The following is a 22,799-nucleotide window of genomic DNA, read 5'->3' as shown; positions in this document are numbered from 1 at the left end:
AGAGGAGATTGTTTCTTTATATGCTTTGAAGCAAAATTGCTGGCCTTAGACCTAGAATCGTTTTATCACATGTGTCTTGAGGCCTTTGGTCATGGTCATTTTTACTCAGGGAGGGACTTGGAGAAACTCCCTGAGAGCATTCTCATCTCATCCCTCAAAGAGTGCCACACCCCTATAGAAGTCCCCATAGATAGAGTAAAGCCATTAGATGGGCTTGATTTATCTGTTCTAAAGTCACATGGAAAATTGGGCCTTGGTAATTGATCAAAGATGCTCCATCTTCCAGGCATATAATTTGCATTTACTTTTTTTTTTTGTACACTATTTCCTCTCCCTCCTCCCCCACACAGTAGAATATAAGTTTCTTGAGGGCAGGGAAATTTTTATTTTTTTTCCTCCAATCTTTTACACAGTTCCTGGCACACAGCAAGCACTTAATAAATACTTATTGCATTTGATTGAGACCAATATAGAGTTCAGTCTTCAACAACACTGGGAGACTGGAGTTTTAATCTTGGTAACAACATTTTTTTTGGTAGATCTCAGTTTCCTCCTATGTGAAATGAAATGGCTGGACTAGAAAGCTCTTCCCAGCTCTGGCATCCTGTGTTTAAGAGTTCTCAAGGCCCCTGACCGACCATTTATGTTCTTGTCCTAAAGGCTCTTTCAGCTCTGACCTTCTATGTTCTGCAGGTAAGTTGCTAAGACTGTAAATTGTAGAGCAGATGCTGATCTGGATAGGTGAAAAGAGTCCTTTTACTCAATTTAGTCAGCTGAGCCCTATAGCTTTAAAGAGCATTTTAATATAATTTGGTTTTTACCAATGTGACAGTATACCATGGCTATATCAAGGGGGCAGCAAAAAGAGCCTGGGAGGATGATGTCAGACATAAGCCAAAAGGATAAATAGCAGGGAAAAGTTTGGTTTTTCAGGGTATTGACAAATTTTATTTCTCCCTACCTATCATCTGGGAGGAAGGAGAAGGAAGGCCTTCTCAAGTCTCTATATATCTTTATGATGATCTGCCCAATTCAAGACAAATTGTGTAATGGTTCTCTCATTTTTTAGGTGAGGAAATTGAATTCTAGAGAAAATTAGTCTCAGGGTTATATGGCCAGCTGCTCTTTATTCTGTTTACTTTGTTTTGACACATTCCATGGATTTTTGTTTTGTTATATGTAAGCATATTTTTGCCAAAAAAGATCTTTCCTGCCCATGTAAAAAGTGGCTGTGGCTGGCAGAGGGATATGGGGGAGAACAAAATCATCAGGATTGCTACAGCTTGATTCCCTAATATATCATATCAAAAAAATATGTGTCTAGGGGCAAAATATTGGCATTTATTTTAAAAAAGGCAAAAAAAATGTTTTTCAACAACCCACAAAAATACATACATTTTCTTTTCCCTAATTTCCATTCTTCTGTCTCTATAGGTATGAAATATAATGGGCAACACTGCCAAATTTTGGAGAAGATGACCCTAAATTGTGTGTGTATGTGTGTAGATGGAAATGTAAACATTTCAGTACAGGTTTTAAGCCATGGGAGCTGTACTGGGCAAGTGGATCCACATGAGTGGGGGAGGTGGGGAGAACTCTGAGTCATCTTAGGAGAACATCACAATTCATTCGATCTGACAGCAGTGCTCTTTGCTACTGCCTACTAGTTTTGGCAGGAGCAGAGACCTCTTGTATGGTACATCCAGGCTGGGATTACCATGTTTTCACAAACGGAATCAAAGGGAAAAGTAATATAAAAAGAAAATAGAAGTGAATAGCACTGGGGGCTGAATTTTGTGAAAGATTATTGAGAAATATATTATGGAGGCAGGAGAGCCCTAATGGGAAGCCTTCCCCCTACTCACTTGGGCCAAAAGGAAAAGCATTTGCCATATTTGTCAGAAAAAGAACAGAAGAGCCTAGAATGTCAGAAAAGAAATGTTAGAACAGTGTCAGAGCCACAAGGCTCTTTATAGCTCACCTGGTCTGAAACCATCATTTCACAAAGGAGGTAAATGAGGCAAAATAAAAAGGAATGTGCTCAGGAGGCAGAGGCTCCATAGCTTGCCAGTGACCTTTAGAAATCACCACATTACTGTTCCCTGCTGAATTTCATGGGCATCTATATCTTTGGAGAGAGGAAGATGGATGTATCCCCTTTAGAGAGTAAGGAAACCCTCACAGAGACAAGAGTGGGCTCAGCTCTGAGGTTTGCGCTGCCCCACTCCCCCTTGCCTTCCTCCCTGGTGTGACTGCAATAAAGGGAACGTACCCTTTTGACAGAAATGCCCTATTTAGCAATACCCCAGGAGCCATTTCGACTTCTCTTCTGGCCTTCTCTTTTGCTTATTTAGTGCTGCGTAGACTTTTTTTTTTTTTGCCTGAGTCATTAATAAACATGAAAAACAGTGAATGAATGGCCAAGTGGATACATTTCCTATGAGCGAAGGAGGAAGACGGTAGCTTCATCAAGCCTGTTATACTATATACAATGCACTTAAAAATAGAAATGGGTAAAGCATACATCTTCAATACATTAATCAGATTTAATCATCTCAGCTTCTTGAACAAAAGGTTCCTCTAAGAGACACTAAGTTCACAGTAACAGCAAAGCTTACTCACAACTCTTAAAAATACCGACCATGCTTAGCATTCAAAGGAAAAAAAAACCCACTGTGGAGTAACTGTAAAAACTTGACCAGAATGTCAGCTTTTGATTTTAAAAATTTCAAAGATGGAAGCATTTTGGGGACCAGACATAGGAGTTGGAATATATGTATTTTTTGCTCATTCAATGCATAACTAAGGTTGGATTAGAGGCTGGAAAAATTGGACCTCTGGCTATTAGGTTAATGCATTTTGCTCCAAATGAAACATTTCCAAATGTAGAAAACAAGCTGGCAAGATACATGTACAAAGATAGGCCCCAGAAAACAATCTCTCCACATGGTGAATGGTACCCAGAAGACTAGAATTCCTATTTACAACTTGGTCTAAAGTCGCCGACTTTGGACATGACCACGGGATTACACGTCTCATCTACACATTAATAACAAATTCTGGGTTAGTGTAGGAGAATCCAGCAAACTCATTTTGGTCCAAGTTCATGATGAAGAGTTTATCAGTGGGAGTGAGTTCCACAGGCTGTCTGGTGAACTCTTTATCGAAGTTAGACGTATCACGCTTGTCCCTCTGTCAAACGGAAAGCAGACACAACACAGAATGAGAAGGGAGAGAAACAAGAGAGAGAAATGCCCCCTCACTGAGATCCTGACGCCTTCTTGGATGCAACAGCAGAAGGCATCAGTGTTTTGGTTAAGTGGTAACGGACACAGCAGCATGATACTGGAACTCCCTTTCTACATTCAGGATTCACTTTAATACAAGACACCCAAACAAACTTGATTGGAAGTTTGAAAAATAACAAACAAAGAACAAATCATAAACAAAAACTGTTCTATAACAGATGCCCTAATACCATGAAATCATCTCAGATAATGAAAACTTATGATGTGATATTTTTTGTGTTTTTATATAGTTGTCCAGACAGACAGACAGACAGACACATACCCCTGTGTGCTTTGTACTTTTAGTGGAATTATTTTTATATTTATTTTTTTTCTACTACATGCAAAACAGTCACTGGAAATAATCATGGGTCAGCATTCCCCAGAATAGAAAAGGAAAACATTTGATTACTGCTTTGAGTGCCCAGGGAGGAGTTCTTGGTGCCTCTGGATTCAGCCATTCAGGAGGCTGAGAAATAATATCATTCATTAGAGGATCCTTCCCAGCTTTAGTGCCATAGTTTTCCTTTGTACTAAGGCTTGCCCAAGTGACCACATGGGAAACCAAGAGATGCTCAAGCTGAGCTACAGCTGGCAAATGTAGGGAGGGCACAAAGCTGGAGATTCTCTCTAAGGGCATTCAAGACTAGATAATAGCACTCACATTAGTAGTAACAAAAGCCCTAATTGGAAATAAGCTACAGATGTGTAACCTTTACCAAATAGGATTGTTTCCAAAATTGGCCCTTAAACAAAATCAATCACAGAGTTGATGCTATTGTTTTAATTAGATTGATATTCTCTTTAGAGTCATTAAAATTTAGTCAATTAACAAAGAGCTATAGTTTGCCCCCTGAGTTGTACCAGAGAGTATCTCAGTGGGAGCTAAAGCCCCTAGCACCTGTATAGAGTTTTTAGCTCTCCCAAAGTCCCTTCATGCCTAATATCTATTTTTCTTCTCAGAACAACCCTGTGAGGATGGTGGATCACTTATTACAATCGTCGTTTGATTATAAGGAGAGAAATGAAATGACTTGCATAAATTCACCCAGTGGAGTTTCTTAAAGAGTTGAGACTAGGGTTCAAGAATTATGTTGATCCTAACATCCAAGCCTGCCTGAGACTCCAAAATCTAATTATGGCCTGGCCACTCAGCTCCTCTACCTAAGGGTCAGTGTGGTGGTAGAGCAACAGTGATAGACCACCTTGTGTCGGGAAGCTGAGTTTCACTGCTGCTACTGAGAAGAGAATCTCAAACCATGTTTTCTGGGTTGGGGTATGGTCAGGGATGCAAGGTATTCTCAGAATTGTTTCAAATGGAGCAACAGGGCAATTCAATTTCTTGTCAGAAATTTGGCCTCTCATAGAATTCTGCCTTGGACTACAGCCTTGAGATGGCAGCTAACCATAACCATTTTTTTCTGGTGAATATGGCCTTCTGTTCTTTTTAAACTTTTTATATTGATTATGTGGTCTTCCTCCTGCTCTCCTTCCCCCACACCTTCCATATCATGAACTGGGCAAATGCTCAAAGCTCAAGGACTGTGTTGTGAGATCAGATGAGCTAATAGGTATGTTATATATGGATAGAATTAGAGAGGGTTGTGCAGGGAAATGTGGCTGAGGGTTGGGACTGCCAAGTAGTTTAACAATTACTGTTCCACTAGCCCGTCCCATCCTACATGATTTCACACTGTGAGCTTGGAGCTTGGACTGTGGTTGTGAGAGTTTTCTAATGTTGGTATGAAACATCAACTCTTAATTAGTCTAGATGGACTTGTCTTGCAAGATTCTGAAAGCCTAAGCTAAAAATGAGGCAAAGAAACTGGAGAGAGATACATCTAACTTAATATAAGAAAAATTTTTCTTTTTGTCGTTGTTGTTAAGATAATTGAGATTAAGCGACTTGTCCAGGGTCACACAGCTAGTAAATATCTCATATTTGAACTCAGGTTCTCTTAATTCCACTGCCAGTGCTCTATCCACTGCACCTAGCTGTCCCATAACTTTATCATCAATAGGGTTATCTGATGGTAGCCAAGCTATCTCTCAGGATAGTGAATGGTAATGCAGAAACTCCATGACCACTTCGGATTGATGGGGCAGGTAGGGACTGATCTGTTTGGTAGCTGATAAGTTACTTTCTAATTCTGAGACTAAGGGTTCTGTATGAATGACACTGAACTGTATGTTAAAGAGAACCCACTTCAAATTATTCCATATGACACGGTGCCATATTGTGAACTGTTAAAGACCTTGGCTCAGATATAAAGATACTTCTCAAAGGCAATGGGTCTAGGCTAAGATTTTCCTAGAGTCTAAATCAATGGTTCTCAAACTTTTTTTTCAGTATCTTTACCCTATTAAAAATTATTGAGGATCTCTCCAAAGAGTTTTTGTTTATCTGGATTATATTTATAGACATTTACCATATTGGAAATAAAAACTATTTTTGAATTTGTAGACCCTCTAAAAGGGTTTCAGAGATCCCCAGGATTTTCTAGACCATACTTTGAGAACCACTGGTCTAAATTCTGACTTTTCTTTAGTAGCTCAGGTTTGTCATTTTATTGGCTAGTGTTCATGGTACCAGGTTTTTGGTGTGTGTTCCTAATAAAATATGTTTTAGTGGGAAAAGCCAGTAGAAGCCCAAAAGAGTTTGACCTATGAAAAGGTCTTCTCTCTGGTTCTTTAATGGTCCATTAACTCATCCTTTCTATTTTTGGTCCTCTATTCAACCAACTTTCCATTCTTAAAAAATTATTAAATGTGTGAAAGTTGGAAGGAATCTCAGAAATTATCCTGTCCATTGTGAAGAGGAAATTATGGTCCTAATACATTAAGTGATTTGTCTGAGGTTACATAGTTTAAACTACTAACTTCTAGCCCAATGCGCTTTCTTCTATCTCATGATGATCTCTTTCACTTCCCTGCTCCCTCTATCCCTTAGTAAGCAGTATAATACGGTAGAAAGAATATTGTTTTAGGGCCCAGAAGACCTACATTTAGGGACTGGCTCTGCTATTTATTGGGGAAAGCACAGTTGCTCTCTGGTTCTCTATTGTAACATGAAGGGGTTAGATTCAATGATCCTAAAGGTCAGCAAGGATGTGGCCATGTGAAGTGAGCATCTCCATCATGGTCGTTCCTCCTCTAGCTATACCATTACCATGGCTCTTTTTAATTCTCAGGGATCTGGCTCATTTCATAGAAGCAGGATTTCTAGTTGTCCAAAGGAAAGACTGACAATTTTTATCACTTCTTCTGTCTAAAACAAAAGAAAGTAGACATATTTCTTCCTGGAGAAATTTGGGAAGGTGTTCTTAGGACATACTAAGGGATACTGAAGCCATAAGATAAATGAAATGTTTAATCTTTTGGAGTTTCAGCTTCCTTATTCATAGGAGACATTTTTTAAAAAAGATCTGGTAATAAAATGTACAACCTTAGAATTCCATACGTAGATGTATGAAGTATAGATGATAAATGAAGACCAGTGGGTATCCTAAGACAAGAAGACAATTTGAAATTTATAGCTATCACTGAGGCTTGATTATATGTGATCAGAGACTCTAGCAAGGAACCGAATGGGTAGAAAGGGGATAGTAGCAGAACAGCCTATTAAAATAAGAAGATATATTTTTGTAAGGGCTATTTACCATCTTGAGTGGGTAAAACATAATGTGGAGCCTTTGGGGAAAAATAATGGAGGAAGAAATAGAAACCTGGATAACAATGTTCTACTTACTTCCAGAGGGCATAATCAGAAATAAGGGTGGGAAGTGCAAAACAAAATTTAGGCTTGGTGTAAGAAAAAAAAACTTCCTAATAATTAGAATTATTCAAAGATAAAATAAGGAACCTCAAGACATGGTGGGCTCCCCCCTTTGGAAGTTTTTAAGGAAAAATTGGATAACAGTTGCTGGGAACAATCTGTTGGAGATTCCTTTTGTATACAGGTTAAACTGGAAGGTTAAGGAGAAGTATGAGTTGTGAAGTATCACAAACTTTACACAGAGAAATTACATGATGGTATTGGATGAGGATGGGGTCTGCTACAATTATCTGAAAATTTGCCAGACTTATTACTCTATCCTAAGTAGAGGCTTTACTAATTTTTTAAATGTTCCTAATCATGATTTCATCCTGCAAGAGGTAGAGAAATAAATGAGGGAAACTTTTATTCTAAATCTGATTTGCCACAAGTAGGGAATGGTTGCTAGTTTTTTTAAAAAAAAAGGAATGCTTGTGGAGAATTCAGTTCTGTCTCAGAATTTGTGCTTGAGGAGAGGAAAGTCAAGCAGTTAGATATATATCCAAAATTTTGAAAGCAGGTTTCAAAGGATTCTGAGGAAGGGTCCTATGGGGGAAGTCTATAGGGGAAGTTCATCTAGGAGCTCTGCAAAGCTCTTGTGAATGAAGTTTTAAAGACATCATTTTGATGAGAAAGAACAAGAAGAGCTGTCTAAGATGGACTTATCAAGCAGGAAAAATAAATAAGACATGTACAGAAGGTAGGAGGAAAGGAAGGTAACAGAGGATGAATACCAAATGTGATGTATCTCTGTAAGAATCCTGACAGGTGTGCTAAAGCTCAGAATGAGCTGAAGCTGGTGAGGAAAGTTAAGAACAACAAAAAGGATCTTTTAGTTGTATCTGAGGAAAGAGTAGGATCAAAGAAGGAATAGGACTACTGCTTGGGATAAATGATGAAAGATGTCAGAAATGGAGCTGTTTGACATTAATTTGGTTTTTTTTCCCCTACAGAGAATGATCTTTAGCCTGAAAAGGGCAAAACAAAAACAAATGGTTAATAGGATAATGATATCCAAGGTAATGGAAGATTAAAGGGCAATTTTTTTTAATGAGGGGAAATTATCTGAAAATGATAGGCCAGAGAAATTGACTTATTATGTTTGAAAAAATCCTAGGGCACACTATTAAAAAAGGTGATTAGTGAACATTTAGAAAAAGTAGCCTCCAGCATATCTTCATCAAGAATCGATCATGTTAAACTAAACTAATTTCTTTTTTTTTTTTGACAGCCCTGTAGAACAGATGCTGTAGATGTAGTTTATCTAGATTTTAGCAGAGATTTGACAAAATCCTCATATTATTCTTGTGAGAAAAAAGTGGAGATAGGTGGTCTAGATGACAATAAAGGTGGGAGAATTTATAACCTGTTGAATGAGCAGACCCAAAATTAGTAGTTTAAAGTCAGCTTGGAAGGAGGTCTACAGTGTAGTGAATCAGAAATCTGTGATTGATCATGTGCTTTTTGACATTTAAAAAAATATATGCTGGGGCAGTTAGGTGGCACAGTGGATATAACACTAGCCCTGAAGTCAGGAGGACCTGAGTTTAAATCCGACCTCAGACACTTCCTAGTTGTGTGATCCTGGGCAAGTCACTTAACTCCAATTATCTTAGGGAAAAAAAATTAATGACTTGGTTAAGAGTGTAGATAACACATGCTTATCAGATTTTTTAGATGCATATCATCATGTATGACAGAGACATGATCTCTAAAGCCATGGAATAGAGATCACATTGGAACAAAGCTAGCATGATTCTATTTAATAAGAACAAATGTAAATGTTGAAATTTGGGGATCATTATTAATTTCACAAGTATTAGATGTGGGAAATCTGGCTATTTCTAAAAGCAGATATGAAAGATTTGGGGGCTTGTGAGCTCATTATGAGTCACTAGTCTAACAAACAATCAAAAAAATTTAATGCACTTTTTAGTTTTTGAGACTGATTATAACTTTAGGAATCTCAGTCCTGTTGTTGTTGGGGTTTTTTTCCCCTGGTCAAATTACATCTAACGTATTGTATTCAGTCCTGATTGATTCATTTCAGGGTTTGATAAACTGGGGAACATCCAGAAGAGGGTATTAGGGTGGCAAAACGCCTGAAATCACACATGTTAAAGAATATTGAAGGAATTAGGAACATTCAGACTAAAAAATTAAAAGCATGTTATTTTGTATTTAAGTGTTTACATGGTTTGTAACATGGATGTCAGATTGGACTTTTTCTCCTTAGCCTCAGAGACCAGAACTGTGGACAATGTATAGAAGCTTCAAACAGGTAAATTTAAGTTTAGAAGAACTTCACATTTATGTGGTTACCCCAAAGTAAAAAGAATAAACTTCAAACTATAATGGATTCATTTCATTGGATGCTGTCAAAAAGCTATGGTGATGGTCCTGATTCAGGTACGGCTTAAACTAGATGGTTTCTGAGGTCCCTTTGAATTCTGAGTTTCCTATTTATTTTCCTATATATCTAAGAATGTTAATGTGAAGGGAAGATCAATTGCCAGGTGTGAATTCTTAATCTTCCACTAAAGTCATTCATGTTTTGTTGCCTCATTGTTATGGAGATAACCCTAGGTTCTTAAAAACACATTCAATAGAGTTCAATGTTCAAGGTATTTCCAACTCCACTTTAAATTCAACTTTATACCCTGGGAGTATTTGGAAAGGTCACAACTCTCCAGGACCTTAGAGTCTTTCAGTTTTAGTTAGGGCTTAGATTATGTGCCTGAAAATTTTACATGCTTGTCCAGGGAATAGCCTAGCTCAATTGGAAAGGTTCATTACCAGGAAGCTGGCTTACATTTTTGAAACATGGATCCCTGAAAAAAAAATCCTATTAAGATTCTCTTGTTATTTTTTCCCTTAAAATTCTTTATTGGCCCTTTGACAACAGCATTATTAATAAGAGTAGGAAGGGGTTGAGAGGGGTTGGCTGAGAAGAAAGGGAGCTACCATAAAGTAGAATTCAGCCTACATAGATATTCCTAAGAATGGAAAAAATTAAGGTACAGGTCAAACTTTGGAGGGAATGGGGAAATCTGAAGAATGATTTTTCTCCAAATGCTAGCTATGAAATAGTCTTCCATCTGTTATTTCTAAGGGTCAATTTAGTTCTTTTGTTACATTTCATATGAATCAATAGTGATCATCTTTGCTAGAAAAAAAATGCTTGTATTTACCAGATGGCTACTCTAAAATCAGAACTGTCAAAAAAAAAAAAAAAAAAAAAGCCTAACAGTTCAAATAGTCTAATCATAACCAGGTGAGGATACTTAGGAGTTCAAATAGGTGGTCAGCTAGTGGACATGAGCCAGGGATAAATTTGAAATTGTGTTTTTTGTAGTATGGGGACAAAACACTACACTGGAAGTTAAGACTCCAAGATAGTCTTGGCAGTCTTATTGACTAGCAAATCACCTTTTATTCCTGAACCTCATTTCTGAACTAGATGACTTCTGGAGTCTTTTCTAGCTCTTACATTCTATGTTCAAAAGTCCAATCTAAAACAAACATCTCACATCTGGTGAGTCTAAATGAACTAAGGGCTCTGGTCTTTCCTACATGGATGAACTGTCTTCCTTTCTCACAAAGGAATAGCCACTAAGTCCTTCTGAAACTTTGGGAAAGTTATTTTTCAGTTTATCTGCAAAATGAGTTTTGGGGTCTCATTGGTTCCTAAGTTTGCTATTGCTCTTTGCTATAACTTTATTTTTTCCATTGCCTTGACTCTAGGTTGTGATAACAGAGAAGGAAATCCCATGGTATAAAATGATGGGAAGAGAAAGGGTAAACAAAGAATAGATTTCAAGGAGATGAGCAGAATTCTGAAACTTTTTCCTCACTTAAGGATAACAAATCTTACTTCAGTGCTGTTGGTCAAGTTTTCTAAATGTGCTTGATGAGTTTTTGGAAGTTCTGGATTTTGGTAGAATTTAAGCTCCTTGAGAGTAGGATCTATTTCATTTTTCTCCTTCATCTTCAGTACCAACACCGACTCATAGAATTGGTGCAAATAAATGCTTCTTGATTGATTGATTATAAAGAATCCCAAGCTAAAGGGCCATTGAGGCTGGGAAGAAGGTCATTTGGGAGTGTTAGCTTAAGTTTATCCATCCCTTGAGAATAATCATTCCTTTTCAATAACTTTTGGATCCCTTCATTTATCAAAGAGAAAATGTACTTATTTTGGGGAGATAGCAGTAAGAGACTGCACTTACGGTAACTCTTCCAAACCCCATGAGAATATTTCCAGTCTGACGATTGGAGGTTTTTCTGTCCCATCTCCTTCATCCTTCTTGATATATAGTGCTGAAGCTAGGGAATGGTTTTCTTGGACATACTATGACCTCTTATTCAAAACTTCTGAAAAGATTAGTGAAAAAAACCCCAAAAATATGTTGGGTTCTTTGCTCTTAGCTATTAGATCATAGGCAAGACACCTTCTCTGTTGGCCTTTTCTTGGTTTATGAAATGAGAATAATAGGTTTAGTGCTTTGTAAGAGATGCTTTCATCTCTAAAATTCTATGATTCCACTATTTCCAGCAAGTAATAGTATCCCTCCCTGTTCTACAGAGCATTTGGATAGGCCATGGCTCAGCAAGTCTTTCAGGGCCCTGGTTCAATTAGAAATTGGGGGCTGATCAACCATGGGCCAGAGGTAAGGAGCTCATGCTGTGGGAAAAGCACTGAAATTGTGAGTCAGAAAATGTGAATCCTAGTCCTTATTCTACCATTGTACAAGTGACATTTGAATAAGTCACTTTCTTCACTAGTTTTCACTTTCCTCACCTTCAAATTGAAAGGCCTGGACTAACTGATCCTCAAGATCTTTTCTAGTCCTAATTTTGTTTCATGACCTATAATCCATTCTTACTCTAATATTCTGGTGTTTTTGCTTCCATCTCTAAAATTCTACCTATAACATTCAGACAGTTTTGAAAAACATACTGGAATTGGAATCAAAAGATAAATCTGATTTTAAATGTTGGCTCTTTCATTTACTAGTTGTGTGACTTTAGAGGGCTGCACCTTTACTCTCTGAGCCAATCTCTGTAAAATGGGTCTAACAATAAACCTCCTAACTCACCGGCTGTTGTGAGGCTCAAAAGAGAAATCTCTTATATTTCAAAGTGCTTTGAAAACTGAAAAGTGGTATGTAAGTGGCAGTTACAATTATTAGTTGTGGTTATATTCTAAGGTTCCCTTCAAATCTGACATTCTAAAATTTGTGATTGTCATTCTGAAGGGAAAAAAGCAAAGATTATGAAAGGACAAGCCTGAGGGAATGACAGAGAAACCCAAGAAGAGAAGAAAACATCAGTCAAAAAGAGGATGGAAAACAGAGCAGGAAAAAGGTAAAGCAATAAAGGACAGAATGAAAACGAGAAATCCACATCCAAAGGAGCAAATGAGACAAGCAAGAGCCCATGGAAAAGGGTCAGAGGGGAAGTGATACAGGACAGAAGTGGGGAAGGAACAAAGAAGGCTTGGCTGATTTGTCTTTTACTTGATCTTATCATGGAACAGAAACATTTCTGTCCAAGTTTTACCTACAACTGAGACTCCAACTCCATGTAGCCAGTGTTTGCTCTTTGAGAATAAGTCAGGTTGTTGGGGCATTCAGGAGACATTGTCTCTTCCTGGGGCAAGAGGAGTGAGGAGAAGGAGAGCTCCAAATATGCCTTGTAATTGGAAAAAATGCTGAAACTGGAATTAGACATTAAGGTTGAGTTGGGAAAAGTTGAGGAAAGAAATGATGGGTGAGGGATGAAGTTAGGGAACTGGAGACTCTAGACTCCCTAATCTTCTAAGTGCTATGGGAAACATGCTGTCAAAAGGGAAAGAGTTAGCAAAAGAGAGAGAATCTTGGTGACTGATACCTATTTTTCTTTTTGTGAGTTTATCTCATTCTTTCAATTTTACCTTATTCAGCTATGCATCACCTCTCTGATGTTATGGTTCTCTCACAGAACAAAGGACAAACCCCAATAAATAATGTCTAAGACCTTAAGGCCAGAGTCATATTATCCCTACCCAAGGGCTGACTAGACTTGAAAATCTCTCCTTGTACCTTTGCAGGCTGTTCTGACCTTTGACGGTCTTTGAGACTTGGAATAGAGATAGAGATTTCACCTGTGATTTTACAGGTATAGGGAACTCTGATGAGTAAATCCTCCTCATCCTTGTCAACACTATCTCTGCAGTGTATGGTCTTAGAGAGTCCTAAGGAGTTAAGTGGCAGGGAATCATTACAATGATGGTGGTGATGGTATTTGAATAACTGGCACTTAGGTAGCACTGTATGGTGTAAAAATCTCTTTCCTATTCGTTCCTCTCATGTGATCTTCACAACAGCTCCATGAAGGTATGCAGTATTTTCTTTTTTTCCCCTTACATCTAGGGAAACTGAGACTCAGTGAGACTAAGTAACTTGTTGAGTGTCACACAGGTAATGGCAATGCAGAGCTAGACTTCAGAGGAAGTAATCATTTGAGCATCAGGGTGATTATGTTTTTTATAAGAAAAGGAAGAACCTAATTGTGAGGGAATTTGGTCTTTCTCTGATTCTTAAGTTTGGTCACTTTAAAATGATTCTTCTGGAATGACTTACTGTGTTCTGATGAGGGCTGCGGGGTTCTGTGGTCAGTGTGCAAATTTCTTTCCCTCCCACTGGACACTAGACGACCCTGCCCCTTTCTATCTTCTCTGGTTGTCTGCTGGTACATGGCATCAGAGAGTCCCAAACTATAGCACAAGTCAGCATTTATCAAAAAGAGCAGTTAGTTGTCTTTTGATTCTCTTTCTTTGCATTTTTATTGTATCTCGATACTGGGGGAAAAAATTGGCACATTACACATATTAAGCATACCAAAACAAACTGACACTTCCACAAACATCTCACAAAACATTATAAAAGGAAATAATAAGACTTTTTAAGAGATTTGTCCTTCCCAAAGCTCTTAATTTCTTCCCAATGGCAGAAACAAATCCAGACAGATCCTAAATCCAAAAGCAAATATTTTCATGAATATCCATTCTGACACATTTTTTTTTTTTTTTTACAGATATGGTTAGGTTTTACTTGGCTCTTCTTTTTAAAATCATAGTTCATTTTTGTTAATAACATTTTGGACACATATTTGAAGCACGCATAACAAAGTGAGTAACTGTTTTGGCATTTGAATGACCATCAACCCCCACCCCTCTCCCCAAAGAAAATCAAGTTTGGAATGTAATGTAAAACCATGTTATGTAGGGATCTAACTAGAGTGACCATAAGCTTTCAAGAGATTGTTCCAAAGTCTCCTTTTCAAGTAGTTTGGAGATGGTGGTATTTAGAAGCAAAAGCATCATGACAATATGCAGGCCAAGCAAGGCACTGCAATATGGTCATGACAATAATATAACAAACATCCAGATTAGATCACCAGCAACAGGATTGTGGTTGCTGGTACCTATAAACCAGTTGTCTATATAGCAGAGCAAGGGCTGGAGAATGTCAACCCAGCTCAAATGCCTGTCTATGGTTGATTCTCCCCATATTTTTTATCACAGAAATGAGAAAGCAAAAAATTAAAGGAGAATATGGAATCTTACTTTGTAGATAAAAAAGGAATATAATTCCTTTCGTGGTTTTACTTTAAGATCTCTTTTTTTTTTTTTGAGAAAATGGGACATTTTCAAATATTAGTCTACAATTTTTGTTCTGAATCATGGGACAAATTTAGTACTAAATGCTGCAGTCTTTCCTGCTAGAAAAAGAAAATGGACTCACTTAAGCACACAGTTATTAAACAATTTACTCAATGGTTAACTGGATACTTTGATAGCTTGGAGAATATAAAATGATGAGAGCAACAGAGATAAAAGAAAAGATAAGATTTTGGGGGGGAGACCAGATTGGTTGGTTAAAATATGGATAGAATCAACTCTGAACACAATTTGTTACATATTTACTACATCTGCATGATGTTAGAGATACTCCTAACTACTTGAAAATACTTATGGTCTTGAAATATGGTCACTCTAGTCTGACTACAAAAAAAAAAAAAAATCACAAATGCAACTTTGCAATGAAAAAGGTCACCAAGACAGCTGTTGGGATTGCATGATAGAAATGAAGGACGGAGATCTACACAGCTACTTAGCTCTTGACTTCAGGTTTTAAAAATTCAGAGTTAACAAAGGAAAATCCTTCGAATTCTGATTGGTCAATGTTCCTGATGACTTCCTGGTCAGGAGGTGTTAGGACGGGTGGATGGCGGGTGAAAAACCGGTCGAAGTTTTCGGCATTTCGCCCACACTATGAGAGGGGAAGAAAAGAACTTGTGGTGGGTGGAAACCAAAGTAAATTAAACAAAACAAAACTGGGGTGTGGTTCACTTGCACTTCTTCCCATTCACTCTTTGTCCAGATTAGTTCAATGATCAGACATGATAGAAAAGAAAAGCAAAAGCAAAATATTTATGACTTTGGGTTTCTGCCATGTTGGGTTAGCTCATGAATAGCTCTTATGATTTTGCAGCCCAGCCAGGGATCGTGGAATAGGAATGAGATGGCAGGGCCAATGACATGTGGCGTAGTCCCCAATTCTAGCCCACTGGAAACAGTGAACTAGACTTTAGAAAGAAAACATGTTACTTAGAGAGCAGCTTCTGTCTGACATGCTTCATGTTTTACAGTATGCAAAGTGAGTTCTCGAAAAAATCTTTTATACATCACCTGAGAGCTTCCAGTACCTTGCCACAATCCTGTCTTCCTGTTCTTGGTGAGAAAGCAACAGATGTTTTCCATCTTAGCAGAACATATACATTTAAAAACTCCCATTACCTGATGGTGTTGAGGGGACCGTGGTTGGCAGGTCAGATCAGTTATCAAGGAGATATCTCATAAATATTTGTAATCTCAACAAGTTAGTAGGTCAGCAAGTTATTGGGATGCTTACTTCTTGGGCAGAGTAATTTAATGAGCACATATGGGAGGACCTTTAGAGTTGTACGGTTAGACAAGACCCACTTATTTTACTTAATCTGGGCCGAGCCTCCTCAGTAAAGGTTATCCTTTGTAATCTAGTTGGTCACAACTAGACAGACACAGACCCATTCTCTCCCATTCATACACAAGCAAGACTGTTCCCAGGATTCAGACCTGAATGGGAACCTTCATTCACACAATTGAACAAGAAGGGTGTTAGTATGTATCTCAATGCTACAGATAGAAAAGTTCCCAGTTCCTGTGGTCCTATGAGAGTTCCAAGGAGCTAAACAATCAAGCAGAAGCAAGTGACCAGACCATATATCAAGAAATGACAATATCTTGGAGTAGATGCTGGCTTTTATAAGTGTATTGCTTTGAGCTTGTCCCCGTGGTTCTTCCCCTGTGCCATGTCTAAACATGGGTGCTTTTACTGTCTTCTCATAACTGTTTCTAATGCTAGTCCTTACCCTGAAAAAGTTTGACTTTTGCCAAGTACTTGTAACTGTGCAGATAGCTAAGTGCACATTGCTAAAAATTCCTTGGCAGGAATTATTTCAAATGGTTAAGAGAGAAACTTAAGTGTGCCAAATAATGGCTAAGAATAAATTTTTCAGACCAAAGGTAAGAGTCATTGTTCATCTCCGACCTTTCTATTCTTTTATTCCCTAGGTTCTCTCCAAAGATTAATACCTACTGACCAATGGCAAGACTTTAGAAGCATCACTATATTCACAAAATATATCTTTCCTGGGAAACGGTGAAAATCTTAGATCTTGGAAATGTATGAAGTACAGAGTTCTTTGCTCTGACAAGGAGTCAGTGCCTTTGTAAGGAGAATTCAGTAGAACACAAGAGACTGATTCAGCTGTGGCCATTAGTCATATTCTCAGACTCCGTGGCTCTCAACTTATTTCATGCAGTAGATCAGATCTTGAGAACTGGCAACAAGAGAGAGAGTAAGAACTACCTAAAAACTACTATAGAAACCTTTGAACTTTTTTTTATCTCGGTGGTTATAAAAAAATTTATTCTCTCTAATCCATTTTTCTTAGCAGAATAATCTTTATTGTATATAGTTAAGATCACATCACCCCTCTGTTCAAAATATTTCTGTGGTTTGCTACTGTCTACCAAATTTCTGAACATGGTCTTGAAGGCTCTTTGCAAGAGGGTACTATTTTGGCTTTCTAGACTTATCTCCTATGCTCCAAGCAGAACAATTAGTCTTCTTGCCAAAGGATGGTGCTCTTCAGTCTATGTCTTAATTTTGAATACTTCCTCTACTGTTCCCCACCCTCATTTCTGTTGAAATCTTAACTGTTCTTCAAAGAACCTACATACTAGCATGAGGGTTCAAATCCTTTTCTTCAACTATACTGGCCAAGGTTTTCCATTGCATCCAGGGATACTTGCCAGTCAAACTGATCTATATATTTCTAACCTTAACCCTAACCTCTTTGGTGGTCCAGGAAAACCCTTATCTCTATCCTTCTTGGTTTTACATGTATGCCTAAATTATTACCTCCATTTTTACAAATGAGGAAACTGAGGCACTTATCCATGGTCATACTGTTAGCAACCATCTGAAGTAGGATTTGAGATCACATCTCTTGATTCTGAGTGCAGCCATCTTTCCATTATGCTATCCTGATTCTCAGCATTTAATTGCTAAAGTCTGCTTCAACAAATTTGTCTTAGAGATTTCTATACATTCAATAAATGTACTTACATCATTACATACCAAGTGGCTAGGTTTGGGGAAACTGTGACTATTTTTTTATTAAGGCTTTTTATTTTTCAAAACATTTACATAGATAATTCTTCAACATTTAATCCTTGCAAAACCTTGTGGAACCTGTGACTTTAAATGAAGCTTTGCTTGATATTCCATAATTCCAGCACTTTCCCTTTGATGAATATTTCCAAATTATCCTGTACATAGTTAGTTTAAGTCATTGTTTGGATGCTGTCTGCTCTATTCGATTAAGAGCAAAGAAAGTCTGTTATCCTCCTATCTATATACAGGGCCTGGCACATAGTAGGTGCTTATCTCTGGTGACATCTTTTCCCATTCTTCTCTAAGCAAACAAAACAGGAACATGATATGGATACCAGTTAGTATCTGCTAATAGGTGAATAAGAGAGAGTGGATTTTTTTTGGGGGGGGGTATGTCACCATTGTTTATTCCTTTACTGCTCCAGAAGCATATAATGCTGTTATATAAAAACTCAGCAACATTTCTTACTATTTAAAATGGGCCTCATGTACTCGAAGAGCCTTGGTGTGAATCAACATTTTCACACATGACTCGAATCAAAACCATGGCTGTGATCACAGATGTCAGATGCTCATTTGGGATACCAAATGAAACTGAATTCAAGAGTGTCACACCAAGTCCAGCGTTTACAAGCAGATGCAATTGGGGCCATTAAATGGTTAGTGCTTCTTTGTAACTTGTACTTTAATTATGGTAAACATGAAGGACAGTACTAAATGATGGATTGATAGGATATGACTTTCTTAGCCTAAAAATGTAGGTGCGTCATCTCTTTTGTTGACAGAGGGAGAAGTCATTCTGAGGAAATCCTTGATCTTTTTGAAGCAGTAAAATAAATGAATACAAAGAAATATAGGCAACACTGTAAGAAGGAGAACAAACACTTATATAAAGCACCTACTATGCACCAGGTACTGTGCTAAATGCTTCACAAATATTCTCTGGCATATGGGTGCTTATTTCCATTTTATAACTGAGGAAACTGAAGCAGATATTAAGTGACTTATAGTCACATAGCTAGTTTGTAGCTAGGACTGGATTTGAACTCAACTACAGTTGAATTCAACTACTTCTGACAAGAAAACCTAGGTACGATTATTTTGAGGAGTTTTTCATAAAATCTCTCTGGATCATCCTGATCACACCTTCACAAATTCGAGGCATCTAAATGAGTGATATTTCCCCCAAAAGGAGTGTGCCCAGCTTCCCTGCAAGTTTCAAGCTAAGACATAAAATGTAAAGCAGATTTTATTTAACACATTAAAAACACACTAGAGACTCATACCTAAGCCTACATAACAGTTAAGAAACTCTCCTCTTTCTGTGCCTTTTCCGCCCCCTTCCAACAGGGAAGACTTAAAGAAATCCCTTTGACTTCTAATACTGACTTGTTTGAATGTCCTGCTCATTAAAAGAGAAAAAAAGGAAACTAAATGGTGCAGTGGTTAAAACACCAGCACTGCAGCCAAAAGGATTCCAAATACTTAACACTTACAAGCTGTGTGATCCCAGGCCAGTCACTTAACCCCAATTGCCTTGAAAAGAAAGGGAAAGAACTAGGCTAGAAAAGAACTAGAATCAAGTAACCCTCCCCTCCAATTTTACGCATCACTAGGGTACTAAGTCCTTAAACCTGCAGAATCTGTGTAACTTTTCATACCAGTAAGGGTCAAGGTCTGAGTTTATTTTTCTGACTGAGGGGGATCCCTGTTGCTCCTAAGTGACCCCTCCTTAATTCACTATTCCCCAACAGCTATATGTCTGTCTCTCCATCAGTCTGCAGTTCCACTGCTGTGGTTCTCACCAGGTACCTGTAGGATGCTATAGTAGTGCTCTCCTAACTCCCTCTCTACCCAAGTACCCCAGGTGTGACTGCTGTAGGTCCTTCTCCCTACCTCTCACTGGGGCACACCAGTGTCTGGTCCCTTCAGCGCTCTGCTGTGGCTATCTCTATTGTTTCTTCCCATTGTCTTCCTCAAGAAAGGACATCATCTCTTTTTAAGATGAGATAGCTACAGCCTCTGAGTCATTTACTGCTTTCTGTTCTTTTTATTCAGTTCTCACTGTCCTGTCCTTTACACAAAAGGACCTCAGGAGGTGACTTTGAAGAATTAGTGACTTGTTCTGAAATGCAAGTCCTTGGTTCTCTTCCATCAGTGCTGAAAAGTAAGGCACCCGGGATTCATTTACTTCTTCAACACCTGAGTATTAGGTTGAAGAATCTCTTTCTTCCCCAGGCAATCATCACCAACTGCAGGATCTTCTGGGATTTGGAGCAAAACATAACACGTGCCCTTTTCCACTTGCTCTTCTATTTCCTATCATCCCCTAATTTTCACCCCAGTAACTGCAGTCACCCTTGCAAATTCCTTGAAGCTTTGAGACTTAGAAACATCTCTGTAGTACAAGGACTTCATCACCTTTCAGGATGACTATCGGAAAAAAAACCCCAATTGATCTCCCCAATCCAGTCTCTTCCTTCTTCAATCCACCCACAATTTACATAGCAGTTAAATTAATCTTGAAGCACAGGTTTGAATTTACCCTGCTCAAGAATTTACCATGGCTTCCTACTGCCTCAAGGATTAAAAAAAAAAATAATAACATAAACTCCGTTTGGCTTTCAAAATCAGGCTCCAACTTAACAACTGATTCCACATTACTTCCTCTAGTTATTCCTTATCATACTTATTTCCTACCTCAGCTTTTATACCAATTCCCTCTGTCCTCGAATATTCCCACTATTCACTCCTCTTCTTGGAATCTCAGTACCTTAAGGTGCTGCTTGGGTTAGAAGTTCCTACACAAAATCTTTCCTAATTCCATCCTCTCCATTTGTTAAAACTTTCATCCAAATTATTTTGTATAATTATACACATTTACATAGCACTTGAGAAGTGTCATCTCATTTAACCTCACAACAAACTTGGGAGACAGGTGCTGTCATTATCCCCATTTTAAAAATGAGGAGAGTGAAGCAGCTAAAGTTTAAGGAACTTGCCCAGTCTGGTCTGTGTTTGAGGCTGGATTTGAATCAATTTACTCTAACTAGCACTCTATTAATTGCATTACCTACTGCATCTAGGCATCGAGATAGAGAATGAATATATTTTACCTTTATTTATCTATGCATGAACTCCCCAAGTGCAGGACTGTTTTATTTGTGTCTTTGTATTCTAACTGCCTAAGGCAGTGCATTACACATAGTAGGAGCTTACTTCATTTTTTTCCCTCGAATTGAGTACCAGAAAAGTGGCTATTTAGCCTACTTAAAGTCCTCCAGAGAGTGAAAGATAACATGTTCCTTTCTCAACTAGTTTAGTTCACTTTCAGACAGCTGTGATCAGCAGGAAGCTTTCCCTTACATCAGACTCAGTTCTGCCTTCTGGGGTTAAATAAAACAATTTTTTCTTCCAAATGACAGCTCTTCAAATATGCCGACAAAGATCAGATCAAGTCCCAGTCCCCTCAAGTCATATCTTCTTCAAGTTAAGGCTCTCTACTCCATTTAATCCTCTTGGACTTGAACTTGAACCTTTCATCATTCTGACTGACCTCGCCTACCCACTCTATCTAGGACAGAAGTTCTTTACCATTTTTGTTTCATGGACCCTCCTTTTGCAGCCTGGTGAAAACTCTGAGTCCTTCTCAGAATAATGTTTTCATATATAGAAAATAAAACACATAGGAAACTAATTAGATCTAAACAGTTGTCAAAATATGAGAGTAAAAGAAACAAAACAAGTCCACAGAGCCCAGGACAACAACTCCTGTGCTGGCTTATTAATGTCCTTTCTAGGAGAGCTTGTAAGCAGATGCTTTAGGCTTTCTATTGAGAATAGATTCCTCACCTCTGGGCTAGCTTTCCTTCACTAACAGTGTCAGTACATGATGTTAAGAAATGGAAAACCTAACCATTTATTCTTTCTGCTCCAAGGAAACTATTGCCTGAGTTTGGGATTCTGCAGTCACTTTCCTTCCAAATGATCAGAAGAGGCAATCAATTTACTGGGGACATGAAAGGGACAGGTGGGAGGTGTTGAGAACTTGTACTACTCTAAGTAGCTATCCTTTGCTTCCTGACTCCTCCTCATCTCCATCCTTCCCTTCCAAGCCTCTGACCTTATCCCCTAAGGTACTCAGACAAGGTTGTCATTATTAAAAGCCATATTCTTCCCAAGGCACATCAAGTGGAGATGTCCCAAAAGGCAGAGATTCAATCTGTCTATTTAATTGGTATTTAAATCCCTACTTCATCATGAAATGGCTGTATGGTCTTGGATAAGTCATTTTTACAGTTGAGGTATTGTCTCTCTCATGGGGGTGTTGTGAGAATCAAATGAGATAACATAAATAAGTTGCTTTGCAACTGCAAAATGCCCTGTATAAATGCAGCTCTCTGATTCCTTTTTTTTTTTTTTTTTTGGTGTGACACAGACTTCTCAGAATAATTTTTAAACATTCATAATGTGGGGGAAAATAAATAAAAAAATTTGATGTGAAGAAATGATAAATAAAGATGTAATATTTTCTTCATTAATGTTTACAATCTTCCTGATTTGAATTCGTGAACCTCCTTCTCCCTTAGTGATCCATGGAGTCCAGGATAAAAATATCCATTTTTTTTTCATTGAAATCTACTTTTCAAGTGATCCTGAAGGCTCAACCAATGGAATATAAGTTCTGGTAGTTTCTATCATACTGAAAAGACTAAGTATTAAGATGGAATAAATGTCTATTTACCAAGGACCTGCTTAGCTAGGTAAGGTGTATCACTTAGAAGGTTGGTTGCTGAAGCACAAAAAGTGAAAGCCACATTAGTAGAAAGAACAAATCCCCACATCAATGAGAGTGGAAAATGACTGAAGTTACTCTGACCACTACCCATTCTCTTAATTTACATAAATAAGACCTTAGTTCAGGCTTTCATC

General features: G+C 38.0%; 1 protein-coding gene across 2 annotated transcripts in view; it reads right to left on the bottom strand.

Moving 5' to 3' along the window:
- Positions 1–256: 256 nt before the first annotated feature.
- PRKCB (protein kinase C beta) overlaps positions 257–22,799 on the bottom strand; it is a 634,931-nt gene continuing 612,388 nt past the window's right edge. Inside the window, exon 17 of one of the 2 annotated variants that reach the window (XM_031945586.1) lies at positions 257–3,192. In XM_031945586.1, coding sequence (XP_031801446.1) covers positions 3,040–3,192 — 153 coding nt within the window. In that variant the 3' untranslated portion in view covers positions 257–3,039. Of the gene's footprint in view, positions 3,193–6,770; positions 15,417–22,799 lie in introns of those variants that run through there. The other variant, XM_031945585.1, reaches the window with a different exon arrangement.

This window comes from Sarcophilus harrisii, chromosome 1, assembly GCF_902635505.1.
Source record: "Sarcophilus harrisii chromosome 1, mSarHar1.11, whole genome shotgun sequence".
Lineage (NCBI taxonomy): Eukaryota > Metazoa > Chordata > Mammalia > Dasyuromorphia > Dasyuridae > Sarcophilus > Sarcophilus harrisii.
This window is presented reverse-complemented; position numbering and strand designations above follow the sequence as displayed.